The 23562-nt window shown below is 44.2% G+C and overlaps 2 protein-coding genes across 11 annotated transcripts in view; both read left to right on the forward strand.

The window, feature by feature from the left end:
- Nucleotides 1-2117: 2117 nt before the first annotated feature.
- NSMCE4A (NSE4 homolog A, SMC5-SMC6 complex component) lies at nt 2118-16269 on the forward strand. Of its 3 annotated transcripts, XM_079976590.1 has the most exons (11): nt 2121-2452; nt 3491-3571; nt 6207-6337; nt 8087-8238; nt 9148-9250; nt 11651-11741; nt 12203-12297; nt 13417-13465; nt 13614-13699; nt 13911-13994; nt 14688-16269. In XM_079976590.1, exons 1-11 carry the CDS (start codon nt 2182-2184, stop codon nt 14694-14696), a joined length of 1152 nt encoding a protein of 383 aa, XP_079832716.1. In that variant the 5' UTR covers nt 2121-2181; the 3' UTR covers nt 14697-16269. The 3 variants fall into 3 exon arrangements, with proteins under 3 accessions (XP_079832715.1, XP_079832716.1, XP_079832717.1); XM_079976589.1 differs by lacking the exon at nt 14688-16269 and having other exon boundaries at nt 2118-2452; nt 13911-14681; XM_079976591.1 differs by lacking the exons at nt 2121-2452; nt 14688-16269 and adding an exon at nt 3137-3363 and having other exon boundaries at nt 13911-14681.
- Nucleotides 16270-17816: 1547 nt separating this feature from the next.
- The window catches only part of ATE1 (arginyltransferase 1), a 74273-nt gene continuing 68527 nt past the window's right edge, over nt 17817-23562 (forward strand). For 2 of the 8 annotated variants that reach the window (XM_079976718.1, XM_079976721.1), the window contains exons 1-2: nt 20404-20613; nt 22426-22489. In XM_079976718.1, the coding sequence (XP_079832844.1) occupies nt 20505-20613; nt 22426-22489 (173 nt within the window). In that variant the 5' untranslated portion in view covers nt 20404-20504. Of the gene's footprint in view, nt 18212-20402; nt 20614-22425; nt 22490-23562 lie in introns of those variants that run through there. The other 6 variants (XR_013839082.1, XM_079976719.1, XM_079976720.1 and 3 more) reach the window with 6 other exon arrangements.

A 23562-nucleotide genomic window follows, 5' to 3' on the forward strand; every position in this document is an offset into this window, starting at 1 on the left:
TTTGTGAGGACTGGGGTTGCCTGTGTAGAGTCTAGCTTCTCAGCTATTGCAAAGAGACAGACAGCTGCATTTAACCCTTTCCTTGCAAAGTTTTCTTGTTTAAAAATAATGCTCCCACTCAACCTGCTGCCTGCCTGTCCCACACGGTTGCACTTCCACAACTGCCGTGCTGCCTTTGTTCCATTAGAGGGCATCCAAGAGGTCTTGCTTTCTCAGAGTTCACAGGCGGAGGTTTTGCCTTAGTCTCTTAACCAGGAAGACTCTGGCCTTAGCTGTCAAGGGGGAAATATCAGAGAGCTCACAGTGAAAATAACTTTAAAGCAGGGATGAAGAAGTGTTGTCCTCTGAGCATTGTTTGACTGCAGTTCCCATGAGTCCCCTTCACTGGCTATGCTGGCTGAGGATGATGGGAATTGGAATCCAATAACATTTGAAGGGCCTCACCAGTTTCTCACCCCTGCTGTCAGGCTGCATTCACCTCTGTTCATAGCACATACATGTAGTTTTTTTGCAATATAGAATCATTTGTCCTTAAAATATTGCTTTCAATCTAGACTGATTCTAGTTGCTGCCATTCAGATGTGGGTGCAGTTTTCTAATGTGCTTGAATGTGTTATGCATACTTTTAGTTATTGTCACCTGTCTTAAATCTTCAGGGAAGGCAGGGCTCCAATTCTGCACACATGTACTATGAAGTAAATCTGAGTGTATTTAAGACAAGGCTGTGTATATGCTAAGCATACTGCAGTGAGTAAGCCATGCCTTTTAGGGTTTTCATTTGGCTTTCTTGTTAAACTCATACTGTGGCCAAAAGTCTTTGCCTAGCAACAAAAACAAGCAGCCCTACATAGCGAACCACTGTGGCTAACTGGTATATTAGGGGGGAAAGTTTTTATTAAGCTCACTTGTCCTTGATTTATTTTATCTTATGTAAATTGTCCTGAGTGCTGCAGCTTAATAAAGCTCATTTTTGGGCTACTAATTGCAGCAGGCTCGGGTGATCATATGCTGCTACTACCCCCTGCTGGATGCCGCATCAGTCCTCTTCCTCATGTACCGAGCAAGAAATCAGAGTGTGAGGAGCGCTCTTTCTTATCACGTGCATTTGTTCTTAAATCGGAGTTTGCTAAACAGCATTCAGTCACTGCCTGCGCATTTCTTCTGCACAAAAAAAAACCACTAATTCAGACTGAACTCGATGGGGGAAAGACTGTGTTGGTGTTTTCCCGCACGTCCCCTCGCGGAAATTTCTTTGGTTCGTTTCACTGAGCACGCGTTTCTTCGAAGGCACTCGTGTGCACCCGCTTTTATGCACAACCAGGCAGACCCCGAGGAATCAGCTGATCGGGCTCTCGGCTTTAACTTCACCCAGCCAGCTCCTACCGCTGCACGCATTGGCAACAGTCGAAAGGCTTCGGGGAATAGGAAAAACTGAGCCCCCCAAAAGAGCAGTTTCTTCCTCCTTACACGAGATATGTTTCAGAATTTTGTTGACTGATTTTGTTCCCAAAAAGTTGCTTTTTTTTTTTTTTTAGGTACTGTATAGACTGAAAACACTTCCCTGGATTTTGTGCTGCTACCTTAACTGTGTTTCTGGAATCAAATGATGATTATTATAAAGGAGGGTGTATTATAAAGGAGAAGTGATAGCTTATGCATCTTTTAACTCGGGATCAATGAATCATTTCATTTGTATACTGCCTTTTTCCAAAGTTAAAACCATGCTCAAGGCAGCCTACAACGTATATATTAAAAAATCACATAATTACAAACATAACAAAACTAAAAGTAGTCATAAATGAAAGATCAAAAGTACACAACCACATTGAACGACGTGTCTTTTAAAAGGCGCCAGCACCCTTTTTTCAACCGCTGGCGCAAAAGAAGCAGCATCAGCGGCTGAGCTACGCTTCGCGATTTGATTCGGACCCCTCGGCTTTCCGTCGCTCTTTCCGGCTCACCTCGAGTATCCTAGAGATAGAGGAGGATCGAGCCGATTTTTTAACATCTCTCTCTCTTTCCTTTTGCCGGAAGTCGAGCGAGGCGCTCTACCCGTTCGTGTATCTAGGGCGTCCGGAGTCTGCCACGCCCCCTTTCTCCTTCCCCGAGCGGTTCAAGCGAGAGCGGGAGGGCCGAGCCGCTCTCACTCGAGAGGCGCGCGGGGCAGAGCGCGCAGCTACCATGTCCGGCTCCGGCAGCGACCGCGGCGACGCACCTCGGCGCTCCCGAAGCCAGCAGCTCGGCTCCCCCGATGGCGGCACTCCTCGACGCCGGGCGCGAGCGGGCGACGGGGATGGCGGCGGGCGAGGCAGCGAAGAAGAGGACGGGGCGGCCGGAGGAGCAGCGGGAGCCGAGGGCGCCTTGCCGGGGCCGTCGGGCAGCGACGGGGCGGACGAAGCGACGCGGCGGCTGCTCCGCCAGCAGTACCGGGAGCTCATCTCCTCCGTGCAGCGTAGGTGCGGGGCGGGAGAGGGGAGGCGGGTGGGGGAGCTTCGCTGCAGGGGCAGGGCTCCTCTAGTCCCCCGAGCCCCTCGTCCGTCCCCTCTCCGCGCCCTAGGGAAAGGTTGGCTGGCGTGACTGGTAGAGACTGGTAGAGAAGTGGGGTGGGGGGCTGCTGGTCTTGTGCCCACATAAGGGAAGGAGCCCATATGCCCCCCCAATGGTCCAGCTCCCTCTTCTCACCACGGTCCTCCAGGAAGGCGTGGGAGAGTTGGCCGCCCCTGCAGGGTCCCGACTCCCCTCTTCGCACTTTCACTTTCTCCCTTCTGTGTCATGAGTTGTAATAGCAATACGTACTGTACTCCCCGTCGGCCATGGGAAAAGTTGATTTTTTTTGTGCTTCATTGATGCATGGCTTTTGTGTCGTGGCTCGCGACGGAAAAGGTGCAAAACGGAAAAGGTGCAAAACGCAGCTCTTCCGTTGCTGCGGGTAGTACGAAGGAGAAATCAAAAATGTTCAGAAAGTTTGCATATCCTCGAGTGTGCTCTGGAACGGCATACCCCACTTGGGACAAAATAGTGTTATGTGAATCCCCCTGTTTATTTTCAATCTCACGGCTTTTATTATTTCTTTATTCTTTATTCATCAAATAGCACCAATTAAAAGCATATTTTCTTACAACCCACTGGCAGCTTTTCTCATGCTCTTCTTTAGAAATTCTCATGAAACCCTAATCCTAAATGTTATGGCCTCCCAAGATTATTTTAATGCCTGCGCTAGCAAGTATAGAGAGTGGTGCTTCAGTTACCTGGTTTCCAACGTGCCTATGCTTGTTCTAAATGTAGGTGCTGTTAGGTTGATGATTCTAGAGCTGTTGCTGTGGTTAGAACATGCATAAAGTTAAACAAGCTGTAAGTCAAGAGGTACGATTCAGAGATGTAACTGACTTGCATTCATATTTACTTGAGGGGTATATTTTGGATTATGTGTTTTTATCTTGTTTTTGTTTTCCTTTAAAAGCACATTACTTATGCTTGATTTTTATTCTAGAGAATCGTGAAATGATGCTGAGCACAAGAAATGATAAACTCACAGAGGCTTTGGAAGATGCGAATAGACTATTTACAGGAGGTAAGATGGTGGTAGCCCACAATAGATACTTATATTTACTTCTCACCTCCCCACCCACTTTACATTTGGAAATGGTGCTTGAAATAAAAAGTAACTAATATTTTGTCTCGTGTCAAATAGAACTGAACTTAATTTTTATTTTTTTTTAATGAAGTCAACGTCCTTAGAGGAGAGACACTAAGCAATCTTTTTAAGGATGCTGGCTCTAGCTTTCTGCATTCCTTAGATAACAGCAGGAATAGGAGTGTGAAGGCCTGGGAAAAAGCGGAGGCAGAGGAGGGTAGCTGTTCTTTTCTGTTTTCAAGGCCTTTGAAGTTTCTCATTTCTCTGAAACATTATCTTTCTGGCTCTTTGGTTCAGTGCCTGTTGATAGAGTATGACTGATACATGTACAAATAATTGTACTCTAACTAGATGTCTTCAGGGGCTCCCTTCCTACTGACTTGGAAAACTGTAACCATTCTTGATCTGGAATGTTAGGTTGATTTAGGAACAATTACATGGTAGCTTCCATTGCCTAGCATCCTCTTGTTGCTTCATATATCAATGCCAATTTTACTCCCCATATTTTTTGCTCTATAAGACTCACTTTTTCCCTCCTAAAAAGTAAGGGGACATGTGTGTGCATCTTATGGAGCGAATGCAGGCTGCGCAGCTATCCCAGAAGCCAGAACAACAAAAGGGATCTCTGCTTTCACTGCACAGCGATCCCTCTTGCTGTTCTGGCTTCTGAGATTCAGTATATTTTTTTTCTTGTTTTCCTCCTCCCAAAATTAGGTGCGTCTTGTGGTCTGGTGCGTCTTATAGAGCTAAAAATACGGTATATACCATCTTCTCATAGTTGGTGCGCAAGACAGTTTATATGAAAAATAACATAAAAGGTAAAGGTAAAGGTACCCCTGCCCATATGGGCCAGTCTTGACAGACTCTGGGGTTGTGCGCCCATCTCACTTAAGAGGCCAGGGGCCAGCGCTGTCCGGAGACACTTCCGGGTCACGTGGCCAGCGTGACATCGCTGCTCTGGCCAGAGCCAGAGCCAGAGCCGCACACGGAAACGCCGTTTACCTTCCCGCTGGTAAGCGGTCCCTATTTATCTACTTGCACCCAGGGGTGCTTTCGAACTGCTAGGTTAGCAGGCCCTGGGACCGAGCAGCGGGAGCGCACCCCGCCGCAGGGATTCGAACCGCCGACCTTTCGATCGGCAAGCCCTAGGCGCTGAGGCTTTAACCCACAGCGCCACCTGCGTCCCCAAATAACATACGAAGCAGCTTATATGGCATTATCAGCACCACGCTCTATCCAGGGTTGCCGGTTCAATCCCCCGTATGGGAGAGCTGCATATTCCTGCATTGCAGGGGGTTGGACTAGATCAGGCTTCTCCAAACTCAGTCCTCCAGATGTTTTGGGACTACAACTCCCATCATCCCTAGCTAACAGGACCAGTGGTCAGGGATGATGGGAACTGTAGTCCCAAAACATCTGGAGGGCTGAGTTTGGGGGTGCCTGGACTAGATGATCCTTGAGATCCTTTCCAACTCTACCGTTCTATGATTCTATGAATATAAGTACAGTGGTGCCTCGCAAGACGAAAAGAATCCGTTCCGCGATTCTCTTCGTCTAGCGTTTTTTTTGTCTTGCGAAGCAAGCCCATTGACACCTTAGCGGATTAGCGCTATTAGCGGCTTTTAGTGGCTTATCAGCTTAGCGGATAAGCAGATAAGTGGCTTAGCGGCTTAGAAAAAGGGGGGGGGGAGAAAGGAAAAAAAAGTCGGAAAAACTCACAAGACATTTCGTCTTGCAAAGCAAGCCCATAGGGAAATTCGTTTTGCAAAGCGCCTCCAAAACGGAAAACCCTTTCGTCTAGCGAGTTTTCCGTTTTGCGAGGCATTCGTCTTGCGGGGCACCACTGTACAAACATGAACAGCAAAAAACAATCCACAGAATCTCAAAACAATGCAATAAATTCATAGCACAATAATATTCAGTATACCTATCAATATACAGTGGTACCTCTACTTATGGATGCGATCCGTTCCGGGGTGCCGTTTGCACCCTGAAAAGTCCGTAGGTAGAGCGCTGCTTCTGTGCGTGCATGTGATGCAATAGAGCGCTCATGCGCAAAGCGTGCAGTATACACTTCTGGGTTTGCCGCATTCGCAACCCGAAAATCCGCAACATGAACCTAACGCAACCAGAGGTATGACTACTGAAAAATAGCAGTCCGTCTAATAATTTATCAAAATATAACTGCAATAAATCAATCAGTGCATAACAGCGTGGTCCTGAACTAATTAGGCCTTGGAAGCTGGAGTCCATCACAGCCCCCCCGACCAAGTGACGTTGGTCTAAGTGGGACAGTAGGTCTTTTAGGGTTTGCAACCAAATTATCTCTAGGCACCTTCAGCAGACTCTTTGCAGGTGGTCATTAAGAACCCACTCTTCCAAACCATCTTAGAAGCAGAAATGTATTTGATGCTGCCACAAGGAATTGCAATTTTCTGTTCTAGTAGATCTCATTGAATGCTTGAGGGCCTGAAATCTTGGCCCCTTAGAAAAGTGGGTGGTAATTAAAATCAAATTGTTCTTATTTTTCAGTTGTCTCTGACAGTAACAAGATGTATTTCTTTCATAACAGTGTCCCGGGCAAGGGAGGCTGCTTTGGATGCTCAGTTCCTAGTTTTGGCATCAAATCTAGGAAAGGAAAAAGCAAGCCAGTTGCACTCGGAGATGTCAGTGTTTGATCCATCTGAGTTTGCTGAAGATTTAGTAAGTTTGGAGTGATCAGTTTTGAAGTAATATAAAGTTGCTATGTTTAAGAGTTATTAAATAGGAGTTGGGTCCATAAATCACCATCACCATTCTCTCCCCCCCCCCCCCCGGTTACCTACTGCTCATTAGCAAAATTATTTCTAGTATAGATGTGAAAGCAAATAACTTTATTGTTGCAAGATAAGCACTTTGTTGAGCACTTATACGAAGGTCCCAAATATACAAAGGTCCCAAATCCTGTAGTATGAAATGCAAGATTCACATAGCTGGGTAGGACATACTCTGGGTTCAGAGGTAATACAAAATCATGGGCTATTTTGCTAAACCATGGAGTTTTTTAAGTTTGTGAACAAAGACTGTTCACAAGCTGTGGCTTGTTTGGGACCAACAGACTGGGTTCTGAAACTGGTTTGTAATACAATTTGTGCTCAGTTCAGTTTAGGGCCATTTATTTGCTCCAAGAATGTGTTACATCATCAAGAACTTGTGAAACTCGAGTTATGAACAGATGAGAGAAATAAGCAAACAAGCAGCTTAAAACCGTAGTGGACAGCTAGAAAGACAAACTCTGGTGTGTTCTTAACTATGGTTAACACAAACCATATCTGAAAAGAAACTCTGTGCTTAAGTCAAAATATAAATAAAAAAAATTCAGCAGCATAGTTTTGCTTATGTGCAAAGAAAAGCTGACTTCTTAGTTATGCTTAAACTTTCTAAATTATGCATATTTTGCTTGTTTATTTAGTCAGTATTTTTAATTTCTTAGTTATGGAGAGGGCCAAGAAACTATTCAGGGTACTAGAGCTCTTTAAAAAAAAATAGAAGCCAGAATGAGAACTGAATAAGAACACCAAGCATTGCCCACAAAGCTTCTGTTACAGGAACGAGAAACATGCTCCTTATTTTTAACATGACCTTTGGTTGGGGGCAACTAAACTCTGCCCAATACCATATTTTCCAGTCTTGCCACATTTGTGTGGAATTGTACAATTCTCACAGTATTGTCATGAGCCAAGTTGCTTGCGGCAGTAAGTTAAAATCTGTGTTATATTTCTAAATTAACTTCTTACATCAGGCAGGTACCAGCACTGTCACCATTTGTTACTAGGTACCCTTTGTGGTTCAGTAGAGCCAAATAAGGTTATATGTGCCATGTTGCCAGGGTATGTAGAAAGGATAAGGGTCTCCCTTGTCTTCGCTAAGCTGATCACATCTGCAGACAGGAAGCTGGTGGGAGCAGTTCCTGGTAGGGAAAAGAACCAGAAAGGGATCTGCCTCTGTTGACTTGGAGTAACAGGTTGTAATAGCTGGGACATTGCAAATGGTTCACAACATGCTGCAGGTCCAGTGTGTAGCTAGAATTGAATAGTCCTCAGTTTTAATAATAAAACATTGATTTATTTATTTTTGAAGTTTAAGACTGTAAGGTAAGCCTGGCTGAGCCAGACGTAAGGATTTTTCTAATATAGCACTTTGCTAAATTAGTAGCAAGTCTGTAATAAGTTTATGAGCGATACAACTGGGGTTTGACCCTCTATGTGCTTGGAATGGCCTCTGAGCATGAGATTCTATTAGATTAAATAGAATCTCATTTACGTTTCTTTGGTAATTTCCTTCAAAGTTCTGACGTATTTAACTTGATATTCCGTTCATGTATCTATTTCTAGAAAGTGGATTCATAGTTTTTGGTGACGTGCATTTTTGCTACAGATAGGAAATGATACTGATAGTGTGTTTCGTTCACAGTTATCATTTATGGGTTTAAATCGCCTGGAAAGAGAAAATAGCGATAGCGAAGAAGAGCAGGTTGATGGTGGATTTTTGCCTAGTGATGCTTGGACTAAACTAGGTCAAGAAGCAATGAAGTATTTTAAAAGAGCACCCGTTTTCCACTGCATGTAAGTTTCTTTGAGGTTTCCTTCAACTTAACTGTGGTATGAGAAGCCTTGCAGGATTTACCTTGTAGAGAAGGGATTGGCAAAAACCCTGTTCGAGTACAAACCTTTGCAGAGTGCTGTCTGATCACATAGCCAAGTGAACTCAACATTTGGTCCTTTTCTGTCAGTGGCTGCTGCTGATCATCTGGAGATGGAGAGAAGAAGCAGCAGAGGCTTTTCCCTGTCTTGTCCTTTCTGCCTTGCACCTTGAGGGGGTGTTGCACCAAATGTAGACAGGAAGTTAACCAGGTTGCGCTGGAGAAAAGAGACTGATGGCTTTTGGACTGCAGCTACCTTTATTTTGAACTTTTCAGAATGAGAAGATAAAGTAGTATTTCCTGCTTCTATGCCCAGCTGCCATGTTGTTGTTTACACACAGCTGTTTTATGAGGCCTTTTCTGTATTCCTTTGATTGGGAAGCATGTGTTCTCCAGAGATATGCTGGTACTCTGTCTTCACAAACCTGGACGTCAATTTTACCTCTCCACAGGCAACTCAGTGACACTAATTGCAAAATTAATCTCTCCAGATTCAGCATCAAATTCTTTCGAAATTTATGTTTCCACACACTTGCTTGCAGGAATCTTGAATTCAAGTTTTATATTAGGTCTTTGGAATGTTGCACAATAATAATAATATCTTTAATACGGTCAATGACCACATTTCATTGAGCTCAGTATTGTTCATCTAGCTCAGTACCGGCCACACTTATGACAATGGCCGTCCAAGGTTTTAGACAGGGAACATTCCCAGCCCTACCTGGAGATGCCAGGGACTTTCTACACGCAGAGGCGATGTTCACCACTAAGCTATGGCTCTCCCACCCCTCCCCCCAAAAAACAGGGACTTAGGATATTTTATTTGGTTTAGGTTGGGCACTTTTACCGCTGATCCTCCTGTTGAGAGGCCGCGAGTTGAGAGGCAACGAAAGAAGCCAGGATCGAAAGAAGAAGGAAGGGCAATGCCTGCACAGGTGTGTATGTGTAGAATTGTAGAACTGGAATGGACCCAAGGGTCATCTAGCCCAACCCACTGCAATGCAAGTGTAAGCTACATGGAGCTTAAGGGTGCATGTTTAAGGCTGGAAATAATTGATTGTAGTTCACAGTATAGTGACAAAACAGGACTCAGGCATAAATATATTGTTATTTATTTATTAAATTTCTGTACTGTTCTTCATCCAAGCATTACAGGGTGGTTTAGAATATAAAAATACAAATATATAACATAGTAACTGTCAGTTTGCATTGTTTACTGCAGAAAGTATTGATCTGAGTTGTAGAGATCTTTCCTAGAAGCTTCTCTGTGTGAGAGAAGCAGGCAGAAGGGTCATGATTGTTTGGGTTATACCTTCTGGGAAGCTGGTTTGAACTGGTTCTCTTATCTCTTCCAATTAAGGTCATGCGGACTGTTAATATAGGCCAGAAGGAGCCTGGGTTTCTCTTTCTAGCTCTCTTCCTTCTGGTGTCGTGTTCTGTACATAGCATGCCTGGTGTTAAGCTTTAGTCTTGTTATAATTTTATATTTTTTTGTAAGTGCTGCAAGTGGATTTTTTGTGGACTGTGCCAGTCCAGAATGTATTTAGATTTGTGACCATTACACTCATTTGCCTTCAGCGCAAAGCTTTGCTGGATGAAGTACTATTGCCTCTGATCTATTTTTGGGAACTCTGCTACTTGTTTTAAGGTGTTCCTCCACGTGTATGACAGTAACAAACAAAAAGCACTCCCCCAGTTTAAAAGGCCATAGATTGTTCAATTAGCCAAGGGCCTGAAAGCAGGGGAATGTTTTCACCTTTTGCATAAAATATATAATGAAAGCACCCAGTGGGCCTTCCTGAGGATGTTGATTGCTGGAGCGGGGTTAGGAGCCCTTGAGCTGTTGCAGTCCTGAGACATTTAAGGCTTTATAGATCAAAACCAGCACTTGGACCCGGAAACTAATTGGCAGTCGGGCCAGCATTGGCACTCTATGCTCAAACCGTCTTGCCCCAGTGAACAAAGTGGCTGCTGAATTCTGCATCAGCTGAAGTCTCCAAACTGTCTTCAGAGGCAGCGCCACGTATCATGTCTTGCAGGGTAATCTAGCCTAGAGGTTACCAAGAACATAGAAGTTAGGCTGCTCCTTTCCAGATAGGGGCACAGCTGGGCCACCAGCTATAGCTGATGGGAGGCACTACATATTACATATGTAGCCCACTCTTCTCCAAGGAACCTTAGGTGTATGGGTCTTGACCATTTTATCCTCAAAATAACCTTGCCAGATAGGTTAAACTGAGAGGTGGTGACTGGCCCAAAGTTACCCCCATGACATTCTCGACAGTGTAGGAATTTCAACCTCATCTCCCCAACCACTCTGAAATCACCATAGCCATAAGCAGGCAGCTGAGGTACCTTTTGCAAATTTATAACCCCTTCTGAAAGATTGCTTGTCCAGAAGCACAGAACTGTCTTAGTAGACCAGGGTGTGATGTGAGGTTTTTTCCTACGCTCATATGGTGTGCGTTCAAGGAAAAAAATGTATTGTTGAAGTGGAAGGTAGTTTCTAATACAGTGGAACCTCAGGTTGTGAACGTGATCTGTGCGGGAGGCACGGTCGCAACCCGCAGCGCAGAAATCCTGTAACCTGAAGCGTCTGTAACCCGAGGTGGCATAAAACTCCTTTAAACCACCACTGAAAACTTGCTCTTCAATTTGGTCTGTTACTGAGCTCTCTGATAGCTCTCTCCCAGGAGTTTCCTTCTACATTAGTAGTATGACTTAAAAGTCATGTCTCAGTTGGTAGAGACATTTTTCCCCCACCCCCACCTTTGGGACAGTAGAATACGGCAAAACTTGAGCAAAACTTCGGCATACCTAAATGTTTAAGCTACACACTCACACACTCACTCTCTCTCTATATAACAGTCGTACCTTGGTTGGTGAACGGAATCCATTCCGGAAGTCCGTTTGACTTCTAAAAACATTCAAAAACAAAGGCGCGGCTTCCGATTGGCTGCAGGAGTTTCCTGCACTCATTCGGAATCTGCAGCGGATGTTCGGGTTCCAAAGAACGTTCACAAACCGGAACACTCACTTGCGGGTTTGCAACGTTTGAGAGCCAAAACGTTCGACACGCAAGGCGTTCAGGAGCCAAGGTACGACTGTATATATAGTCTACAATTATCTACAATTATCTACATGTATCTTGTAGATATTGATGTAGATCTTTTATTTGACCTTAGGAGTGCACAAAATAATACAGCTGACTTTAATAAGGGTTACATAATTTTTATTTCCTTGCTATAAGTGCAAAATATTATGGGGGAACTGGAGAATGCTGATTAAAATGCAGCTGCGTGAATGATAGCTTGTTGTCTTGTTGGGTTCTTTAGTTGAATAAAATGGAAGAATCTCACGAGGAAGCTACAGAAAAAGAAGTAGAGAGGATCTTGGGACTCTTACAAGCCTATCACAGAGAAGATCGTAAGTATAAATGGAACATATTGCGGGGTCCAGTTTTCTCTCTTCTGCCTCCTTTAAGAATAACTGTGGAGGAGGAGGGGAATGCAGCACTTAATCCTTTTCTACTGATGCGTGAAGGTACAACATTGGAAATTGAAATGTTTGTGTCTATAGCCTTGCTTTTTGTTACCTACTTAAATTCTCAGGTGTTATTTCTGGAAAAGCTTATTCACCTAGTAAATTGCTTTGCCACTGTCAATTTTCAAGTGGTCCATGAGGAAAAAAGTTTGGGGACCACTGTTCTCAATCAATGCAGGATCTGCAATGGAAAAGAGCAAATATGAAATTAAAATAGATCTCTCCAGAATTTTAGATGTGCATGAATTGCTACCTAATGAGAGTTTAAAGGAAGCAAGAGAGGAGGTAGATAAGAGGTAGATAATTGTAGCAGTAACGACAAAGCCACATTCTTCTTTCTGTAGCTAATAATCCAATATCCTTCCTTGAGTTTGTGACTGATCCAGATTCTTTTGCACGAACCGTGGAAAACATGTTTCACGTTTCATTCTTAATAAGGGTAAGGAGAAACTTTTTGAAGCTTTATTTTGTCACTAATAAGCTGGTTTTATTTTCATACTTCCATGATTGCCATTGTTGTACTTAATTTTCTTGGAGGCAGAATTGCGAAGAAGCAGAGGGCTTGGAAGTTTCTTTCTCCCAGGGCTGTTAGTTAGCTAATTCTCACCATAGCCATGTATGATTAACAAATAGTTCATATGAACATAACCTGAAATTAGTCTTCCTTAACCTGGCTTGGCATCCTCCAGATGTTGTTAGGCTACAACTCCTGCCATTTCTGACCATTGGCTATGCTGGTTGGAGCTGATAGTCCAAAATAGCAAGAAGGCACCGGCTGGAAAGACTGAGTGAAAACATTGGAGCCTAGTACCTGTGTTGTGTCATTTATAATCCCAGCTACAGAACACCTCTAACTTTGTCCACGTTGAAAATTTTACACTTTAAAAAGTGGGCCAAGAGAACTCTATGGATCCTCCCCTCTGATGTGCAAACTTTTACATAAATTTCTGCATAGTTTCTCTGCTGGTTATAACTGTTTAAACAACTTCTATAAAACAAAACATTTCCGAAATTTGCTGTGTAAGCCTGGTTTAAATCAAAGTTGTCAAAGTCAATAAAAAAAATAAAGAAACAGCTTATATTTATGGGTTGCTGACAGCTGCATGCAATTCTTTACTGCAATTTGTGCGTAATTTTCGTGTGGGTGGGGAGGAACTGCGTGTTCCTGATCCCAATATCCTGTTTGATACGTAATCTTGAACCATGTGTCTGAATCTGCTTTCTCCCGATCATTAAATGGGTTTAGAATTCAAAACTTGAAAACCATAGGGAACGTGGCCTGATCCTTGAAATATTTTGAAAAATGGGAAATCCTGGCTTGTTCTCAGTAACCATAGTTCAAACAAATCTATTTTAAATTGGGGAATGAAAAAGGGAATGGGGGTGCGGTGGGGATGACAAATTATTATGAGGCCATTCCTGTGGCTCATTCTCGTAGCAGGAAATCATGATTTCTCATTATGTCTGAGCTTTGCAGGTGAATGTCAATTTTCTGATTCTTGCATATCAGTTAAGCATATTTGATTCTTGTTAGTAATTAAAGTTGTTTCTCTCCTAGGATGGACTTGCAGGAATAAAACTGGATCAGGATAAGCTTCCTGTAATAGGCAAGAATAATTTTTAAGATTTTTTTTAAAAACAAACAAACACTAAAGTTAACTAAACTTACATACATGTATACTGTTTGGCTTTGGAATATATCTTTTTTTTCCAATTTCAAAAAACATTTAAACAATTTAAAACTTATTTTGATAGAGCCTTTAACGCCTGAAGAAGACAATGACGAGGATGCTCAAGCACGGAAACAAGCAGTCATAACGATGAGTTATCAAGAATGGGAGGTAAATGGAAATGTTAAATAAGTGAAGTAGTCAGAGGAAGAATGTTTTTATTGGCCAGAGATACATATTGGGTAACAATTCTGCAATTATGGACCTCATATGTTTAACGGATGCTGGGAGAAAAGTCAGAGAGCTTATTGTGAATGTGCTTGTTATATGCACAAGAGGATGAATTGAACTAATAACATTACAATCAAACTCTTTGCTGCAGAATATTGTGAGGAATTTTGAGATTTCACAGCCCATGATTCCACCTGCCAGAAAGACTGGGACATCAGATGGAAACGGAGAGAATGTAAGGTGCCTTTCAGGCATAAATCTTACCCCAGAATCGTTTTATGCTATTTCCAGTGTGATTCTTCCCTTTATGTACAGACTAGAGGCTACGCTGCTTGGTTGCTTTGCTTCCCTTCACTCACCAACCCCATTCCACTTAGACCTCCTCCTGCCTCTTCCGCTCATGCTGCCCTCCTCACCCCAAAACTATTTCAGCTTTTGCATCAGAGTCCGAGGAGGAGAGAAGTGGTAGGCGTTGGCAGAGCAGAATAGTTGCTGTACAGGTGCCTTGTCCTGCCTTCCTCTGTGACTTGCCTGAGCTGCCAGCCTCTGTCTTCCTACCCTCCATATCCCTCACATTCTTCTCCCTCTGACACTGCTGAGGTTAAAATGGCATCATTGGTGTGAGGTGGGCAATGGCGGCAGCAGCAGCAGAGTAAGTTTGTTGCCGGGGCACTTCACCAGCCTGTCTTGATAGTACTTGCACGGTTCTCCTGGGTCACCCACCTACCTGTATTTGCTACCTCCCCCCCCCTCTGCTTCCCTTCTACTTGCCCTCCAAAGCGGCTGTTGACCAGCAGCTCTCATAATTCTATCGCCACCTATCAGCAGCCAAGTGAACTGCACCATTATGACAGCCTTACTTTTTTATTATATTTGAAGACATAACAAAGCTTACTTTGTAGTGGTTTGTGTTCTGTTTATTATGCAGGCATCCTAAGGATCTATAAGAAGACAGTGCTGACCAGTTTCCTGTTTGAAGTTTTGCCAGGAGGATGGCAGAATCCTTTTCTATTTAAGGATTATTCAAGATATTTGAATAGGAGAATAGGAGAATATTCAAGATATTTGAATAGGAGAATCTCTGTCTCTCCAGGTGATAACGTATTATATATGTGCTTTAACAGCAAAAGTTTGAAATTGAAGGTTCTGCCCTTCTGTATGTCCGTTCTGTAAGTGATGTTTTTACATGTTCCAACTTCATTCCATTGAAGATTTAGAATGGCTCCACCCCAGCTCTTTTTGAGGGATGGTTCCATTGTAATTTGCACAGTGTTAAGTACATGTTAATTGCAAATGAGCCTTTGGTATAAAACAAAGAGATTGGTGTTTGCTTAGCCACATCAGATTCTGAATTCCATCATCTATATATGATGATGAGGAGAAGGGAAAAAGAGTTTAGAAATGGAAAGCTAAGAAGAGAGCATGATACATGTATCTTTCTGCATGATAAAACCTCCACAGCTGGCTGAATGAGTGCATCAAGGTCTGTTTCCATTGAAACTGCTTCAATAGCAAATTTCCTGTACATCTCAAAATAGATATACATATGCATTTGCGTTGTGCTCTATGAAGGCTACTTCTGGTGAAGGGAAGAAGGAAGCGGCATGTTCGAGAAACAACTCTGGGGGGGACATCATTATTTTTCTAATGGCAGAGTTTGCATGTAACGCAAAGCTCAAACTATGGTTTGAACGAGCAAGCATACTGGTGTGCATTCAGAAAATTGTGGCTGCTTTGCTCATCCCCTGATGACTTGGCTTGTCATGCTACGAAGCTAAGCAGTGGTCTGACTTAGCATTATGTTGGAGCCTTGGCTCGTGGTTTGCTTCTCTTCAAGCAAAGCATGAACCAGTAAGCCAAGGATAAACCTTGGTTACAGCTTGTGGAGTGAAATGAGCATGGTTTTCTAAACTTGTACCAATGTGACTGATAGTTTATAACCCAAATTATGACATGCAAACAAAGTCATAGAATGTAATAACATGGAAGTTTGCTTTGATTTTTTTTTTGTATGTTACATAAACATATTGTAGCGTAACTTAGTTGTCCTTCAACCTATAGCAGCCTCCCTTCCACATGCATACAACTACCCATATTTGTAGACAAATGTGCCTTAAAGTCTAAAAGAATCAAGAAGATCCAATTACTGCATTTGGATTATCGGTTTTGGGGTAACCATGTATTCCTGGAGCTGCCTTGTTTTATGGGCCACAGAACTTGCTGTCTTTTTAAAGAACTAGTTGGTTTCAACTACATGAAAATCAAAGCAAAGTGATAATTCAAGATTATATGAAAGGGGTCTTGGAACAAAATACAAGGGCATAGATATAAAACCAAATTGTACTATATATTAGATTTCAATTTATACAATATTTTTCTACAAACTGTGCTGAAAACAGATACAACAGCCATAACAATTCATTCAGAAATAGATTGGCAAGCATTGTTTATAAATTGTACAGTTCAGTTTCCTTATGTTAAGAATATTCAATAAAACCACAAATGCTGTATCTCTTCTAGTTACGTGTGTGTAATTTTTCTAGTTATATCAGTTTCCAACTGGTAACTCTCATGCTGGTGAGGTGATAGTAATGTTAATTGTAACCTAGCTTTAATACCAACATTATAGTAGGTATATAGACCAATGTGCCAAGTAGCAACTTGTGTTCGTGAATATGAAAGGATAGTCATCTCTAACCATTAGCCTGTGGTAGGAGAATTATATAACTTCTGTGGATTTCTCTGTGCAGGAGCTTAGTAAAATTCTTACTTAGTTCATTGCATGTGTAGTGGGCCAGGGGGAACTTCATATTGGCCTAATATGGGCCCCTCTGTCACCAGCCTCCATAATATGGACTTAATCACTTATGTGCATACATCTAACCCATATCCTGTAGTAGGGTCATATCAATTTATTTCTCATGCCCACCCCACCTGGAAACCTGCAGGACAATTAAGACTGAAATCTAAGGTGAGGTGAAGGAAAAATGGTAAGCCTGTCTCATCCTGTGTCCTGCCAGGCTCATGCCTACAGAGCAGAACAGTGCTGCTCTCCTCTAGGCCTTGTTCATGATTATTATTATTTTTAAATTGCTATTGGTTGTTTGCTTTTACTCCCTTTGACAAATAATCTCCAACCCTGGCATAGTCTCTTTTCCCCACCCCCGGTTTGGAAAACTAGTAGGGAATTGGGAAAGCTCTATTGCTACTGCACTCCTTCATATCGGAACTGTGGGGACATTTCTGTGGCAGCTGGAATAGAGACCTTTGAGTTCATATTTATGTGGCCTGAGAGAGAAATCAGATGGTGCTTATGGCCCTTGGAATGACATCCTAGGAACTAGAGAACTGAAGGATGAATGTATTTGTTTGAATCTATATCTTTCTGCACTCAAGAAGAGCAGAGTTTGAAGGAACTATCCTTCTAGTGTGGTAGCACAATATTAAAATACTGTATTGTTTAAACAGCTGCCGTCGTTGCCAGCAAAGGATGGTCTGAAGGCAGAATAAATGCTGATCTGGTCCTTCTTCCATTAAATGGCAAGTGTCATTGGCTATAGTTGCATAAATGGCTCAACTTTAAGCTTCTAGTTTTCTTTTCACTCTGGTGTGGTAGTGGCAGGAGCCTATAGCAGTCAAAGACTTTCATGTAAGTGATTGGTGTACCAGCATTTCTGTCCAGAAACAAAAGGAAGAAGGCATATGTTCTCTCAGGTTTTGTGTGCGGAAAATTAATATAAAAATATTTTTAAATGTGTAAGAGCAAGCTATTTCTCATTCTGCCCCTTGTCAGCATGCACTTCCACATGCTAGTGAGCCCTGGATTTTGGCTAGGAGATGAGTTTGGGAGAGACAATTTTGTTAAATTGCAGCAAATCTAGCGTTTTGCACGCTGACTTCTGGTTACGAGTCCAAAGCGGGTGGCCACCCTACTTACGCCCTCCAGATGTTGCTGGACTCCCAACTCCCTTTAGCCCCAGCCGGTGTAGCCAGCGGTCAGGGATAATGGGAGACGGAAGTCCCAACCACTTGTTGCACATCCCTGTATTAGCAGTCGGCTGTTGAAAGCTGGGGCTCTGAAAAGGGACATTCCAGTGCAAGCGCGGCTGTTTCCTACCCAGAAAGCAAGAGGCACGTGCTTTGAGGTGGGGAGAGAGCGCTCCTGTTTAGCAGGCGATGGTGCTCCTAGAGCCGCATCCTCGGGAACTGAAGCTCATTATTTCGGGTGGGTGGAACAGGTGAAGGGCAAGGGAGGGGGAGAAGCTTGCCAAAACGATCGCAAGGTGGAGCAGATGGCTCAAGGTGCTCCGATCCCCCCTCCTCTGCCAACGAGGCATCGTAGCGCAAGCAGGGACCGGCTGGGCATCATGGACTCCGTCGTGGCCTACGAAGGAACGAGAGAGGGCTACCGGTGCGGCTACTGTCACTCTGCCGGGGGGAAAGCAAGCCACGGTAAGAGCTGGAGGGTGGAAGAATAACTTCAGGGAGGCCCTAACTAAGGCGGGGGGGAAGGTAGGGCGGGGAAGGTAGGCGCCGATGTGCCTGCAGAGGAAATCCCCGACTACGTAGCGACGGCTGCCAGCAGCACACCTGTCGCGGGTGCATTTTTCTCTCCGCCGCTTGTTACTTAACGCCCTTCCCTCAGTAAAGATGGCGGAACTGGCACGCCCTGTCCGTTGCTTTTACGGAGCCCCCCTGTGCTCTTGCCCTTCGGAAGAAGGGGCCGCCGCTTGCCCCGCTCTCCGCCTGGGAGTTAATGGCGGCGTTCGTGTTGAGACTTTTCCTGTCCTCGCTGCTGCCGGCCGCCTTCCTCCCGACAACCAGGGAGTGCCGCGCAGCCCTTGCATTTGCTCCCCCCCCACCCCCTGTTAGCAGCCTCCCAGCCGAGGAGCAGCACAAGTGAAAACTCGAGATAGGGCAAGGGCTCTGTTGTGTATTGAGTCAAAGGCTCCTTCGTCCTTCCAGCTTGGAAACAAACCTTCAAGGCTCTTGGCTCCAAAAAAAGTTGTTTTTTTTGGACAGAGCTTCGGAGTTTTTGAATGGGGAAACGTAGTTGGGCGAGGAGGAAATTAAGAGAAATTAAGCCCGCGAAAAGGAGGCGTTTAGAGCTCTAGTCTAGCCTAATACCCGTTTGCTCAGAAGTAAGGCTCTTGCAAATGGGTAAACCCCACTGAGCACACCGTTTGTTGTTGTTTAGTCGTTTAGTCGTGTCCGACTCTTCGTGACCCCATGGACCAGAGAACGCCAGGCACTCCTGTCCTCCACTGCCCCCCGCAGCTTGGTCAGACTCATGCTGGTAACCTCGAAAACACTGTCCAACCATCTCGTCCTCTGTCGTCCCCTTCTCCTTGTGCCCTCCATCTTTCCCAACATCAGGGTCTTCTCCAGGGAGTCTTCTCTTCTCATGAGGTGGCCAAAGTACTGGAGCCTCAGCTTCACAATCTGTCCTTCCAGTGAGCACTCAGGGCTGATTTCCTTCAGAATGGAGAGGTTTGATCTTCTTGCAGTCCATGGGACTCTCAAGAGTCTCCTCCAGCACCATAATTCAAAAGCATCAATTCTTCGGCGATCAGCCTTCTTTATGGTCCAGCTCTCACTTCCATACATCACTACTGGGAAAACCATAGCTTTAACTATACGGACCTTTTTGGTCCCGCACAAACAGTGGGATTTACACCAAGATAAACTTGTGCGAAAGTGAAGCTCGGCTGAGCTCAGTGCGACTTGCTTCTGATGAACCTGCATAGTTGTTTTGTCGTCTATGAGTTTCGTGCGACGTTTTAAAATGTCAGAAAGCCGTAAAAAATTGGAAACCTGAGCACTCTGGTCCTCCCTCCTACAGTATGGCGGCAGTCTGCTTAAAAGTGAGTCCCGCTGAGTGGGTAGAGAGGGCTGCAGCTTCAGTAATGTTTATTCTACTGACATAATTTAAAGCAGTAGTTTGCTCATTAATCAGATTGTATGAGGACAGGGAAAAATTGGCTAGGCAATTAGACAAAACGGAAGGGAAGGGTATACTTGGCCCCGGAGCTCGGGAGCAGATGTTGTAGTTATTGTAATAGTTTATATGTTACTTCCCCAATGCCTGGAGTGACTTCAAGTGGAAATAAAGCTGTCGTCCTATGTTTCTTTACCTGGGGAATCTCATTCTACACAGTGGGATTGATGCCCAAATAAACAAGCAGTGTGCAAGATGTATGCACGATACCTACATAACTGTCAGAACTGAGAATTCACTGGCTGCGTTAGCGACACAGTATCGAGCTATTTCTGGGGAAATTTACAATGCCTTCTAAAGGCTGCCTAGCAGGCAGCAAAGTGAACAAAACAGCTGAATGATTCTCCGATCATTTCATCTCCATCTGTTGAATTTCTGTTTGCCACGATGGTTTTAAAGAAGAAAAAAAACCCAAAACCAGAAAAAGAAACGATATCTATGTCTAAAGGATTTTTTTTAAGGCAGAGGATACGATAAACTTAAACCCGCTGCAACTAATAAGAAACCTGTCCCTTTAAGACGCAGTATTTACCTTTGATGCCTCTTTTTTTTTGCGCCCCGCACATGGAAGATGCGAAGCTGTGCGATGGGCTCCCGGAAGTCGCGACAGAAAGCGAGGGAGACTGGAGCCCTTTCCCTGCTCCACCCAAACTTTTGCCCTTTGCTAAGATGGCGGCCGCCGGCGCTGCTGCCGCTGCTTCCCGGGGCCGCTGAAGGGTTTGTGGCACCCTAAGCCGGCCGGCAAAGATGGCGGCGGCGGCGGGGAGTAGTTCCCCAAGTATCGTGGAGTACCTGGGCGGAGACGACGGCTACCGCTGCGGCTACTGCAAGAGCGACACCGGCAACCTCTCCCACGGTTAGGGTCCCGAGGGCGGGGAGAAGCAGCAGAGGACGGGAGGGCGCTGCGCGCGTGTCTCCCCTTCCTTAAAACTACCTTTTAAAGAAATAAGATCAGAGCGCCAGATGCATGGAAAGTGCGCGTGGGCTGAGCTGGGCCTTGGCTCTGGGGGGTCCGAAATGATTCACTTTCCTTGCAGACCCTTGGAAGTCTAGGCGAGTTGGTGTTCACCTAAGTTCCTGCCACCTCCCAGCTATGGTGAAGAAGCGAGGCGGGGTGGGGGGCTTAATGAAACCCACAAGCCCACTTTCTGGGTACCCCACTTCCTTCTAGGGCAGTAGCTGAGGGGCTGCCACAAGGAGATAAAGTAAGGGGGTGGGTTACCCCTTTCAGGCCTCCCTTGAAAAACCAGGGACTGCTGTGCAATCTGGAGGATTGCAGCAGGGATTGGGAAGGGACACCCACCCACACACCTGCATCCAAAATCCAAACGTGTTAATGGTATAAAGCAGTGGTTCCCAACCTTTTTTTTTTCTTTTTCTGCTATGCCCCACCTAAGCATCTCTAAAATCCTGATTCTGCTCCCCCCCCCCCGACATATAATTCTTATTATAAAAAAGTGAACTCTTCATGTGGAGGAAGCCTAAAAGGCATTCTCAAATTGCCCCCCTTAAAAATCAAATTGCCCCTCCACATAGGGAATGTGCCCTACATAGGGAACCACGGGTGTAAACTTTCATGAACTCAAGCCTTCTTCATAAAAATGGTTGGTAGTTAGTTACTGTCCTCTCTCTGGGTTCTTTATTTGCTCCCCACTCCCTTCCCTGTTTTGTGTTTTGGTTTGGCTCTCGGAACTAGGAAGAACCACGGGGACAGTACAAAAGGCCTGGCAATGTGACTGCTGAGAGGGTTAAAGCAGAGAAGGCAGGCTTCACTAATGTGTCATATTGTGGAGAGTGGCTGGCTGGAGCCAGGTGTAAAACAGACTGCCTCTTAGCAGCTGCTAAGCTGTGCAGGGGTTTCTTTTGAGCTCACAGTCCTCCTCTACACAAAATATTTGTTCTCCAAGCTCTCTTCACTTTGCCTGCCTAATTGGGAAGGGGAAGTCATGTTGTTGGGAAGTCATGTTGTTAAAAGTATAGGATGTCACAAATCCTTGTTGATCTACAGCTACTCACCCAGAGATAGTAATAGGCCCTCTGCTGGGTTAAAGAGCAATATTGTGAGTGTGAGCAGGAACTAATGAAAAACTGACAGTAGAGGAGGAGGTTCAATATTTTTGAGGAAAGAAATGGGGTTTGTTTCAAAGAGGCGAGGGGTGGGACAGTAAGGAACAATGGGACAGAATAAATGGTGGGCGAATAAACACAGAGCTAGATTTGGCAGAGTTGCTGAATGCCTGTGAGACAGAAGGAGCAGATAGAGGTGGATGTGACATGTCAAAGGAGGACAAGGAGGACCTGTTGCTAATGCAGATAGGACCATTTCCCTTAAGCATTGAGTTGGGGAGAGTAATGGTGGAAAAAGCTAATGGAGCGTAGTAAATTAGATTGGTCAGTGGGATTGGGGTAGAGACTAAATATAGGGTGTTGAAGTGTTGGGTGGATGTAGCAAAACTAGTGAGGAATGTGGATTTTAATGTTCATCACAAAGTTTTAATTTTGTGTTTAAAAAAATTCAGCAGTGGTTGTTGTTTTTTTTAAAAAGTTTTGTGTTGCAAAGAAATACAGGAAGCAGTAGCTTTCCACAGGAACTGGCTTTGTTCCCATTATTTGAACTGAAGTTTTTATTTCCCCCCCTCCTGCATGTCTTGTTTGATGTGTGTTTCAGGCATGTGGGCTCATTCACTGACTGTCCAAGATTACCAAGATCTTATCGACAGAGGTTGGCGTAGGTAAGAGATGCCATCTGAGCACTTTTGGTGTAACTGAATCCAGTGTTTCAATATTAAAGAGCATATTGTGGAATTCAAACTGCCACATTTTATTGTAAAAATATGTAAGATCATAAACTTCACATTGTACCATGAGGAAACTGAAAGGGAAAGTGTTTTCAAGTCATGTTAGCAAAGTGCTGCCCTGCTTGTGCTTCTTCAGTCTTAGCTTCTCACTCCTCCTCAGAAAATATATGGCAGTGTCTACAGTAGTATTCTGGGTTACATATGCTTCAGGTTACAGACTCCTCTAACCCATAAATATTATCTTGGGTTAAGAACTTTGCTTCAGGATGAGAACAGAAATCGTGCTCCAGCGGTGAGGCCCCATTAGCTAAAGTGGTGCTTCAGGTTAAGAACAGTTTCAGGTTAAGAACAGACCTCCAGAACGAATTAAGTTCTTAACCTGAGGTACCACTGTATTTCTATTGGGGAAAGAGTGTAGACTCTTAACTCTTCAATGCACTTATCCCTAGTTAACCTGGTTTGGAGGCTCTACTTAACTTTTGTGCCTATGTGGCCTTCAGTTCAGGCATAGTAAGCTTATGTTCCTCCAGATATTGCTACACTCAACCCCCCACTATCCTTGGTCATTGGCCATGTTGGCTGGGAGTTAGATTACATCCTTGAGCATCTAGAGGTTAGCAGGTTTTAGTGGCAATTAAGGAAGAAGTAGGGCATTTGCTATGGAGAGAGACTTGAGAAGGCAAGGAGACAGTGCATAATTCTGCTGCCCCCTTACGGTCTCTTTCATCATAAGCATAAATTTCAGTTTGGCCCTTCAAGAGCTTCCATGCAGTGAGTGAGTTCATTTCATTTCCTGCTCTTTTTCTGTTTTGTTGCAATATCTAAACCAACTGTAACTTGTATACTATCAGAAAAGTTCTCCATTTGTGAATAGGGGACAACTTGACTTCCTTCTAAGAGAAGTCTTTTATTAGGACCAGTAGCCCATTTGAAGTGTTCCATTTAAAACTGTCACCTAAAGTGATCATTATTCTGGTAGATCTTGGTGCAAGAAATCGACTAGCAAT

The sequence above is a fragment of the Podarcis cretensis genome (genome assembly GCF_951804945.1).
Source record: "Podarcis cretensis genome assembly, chromosome: 5".
Taxonomy (NCBI): domain Eukaryota; kingdom Metazoa; phylum Chordata; class Lepidosauria; order Squamata; family Lacertidae; genus Podarcis; species Podarcis cretensis.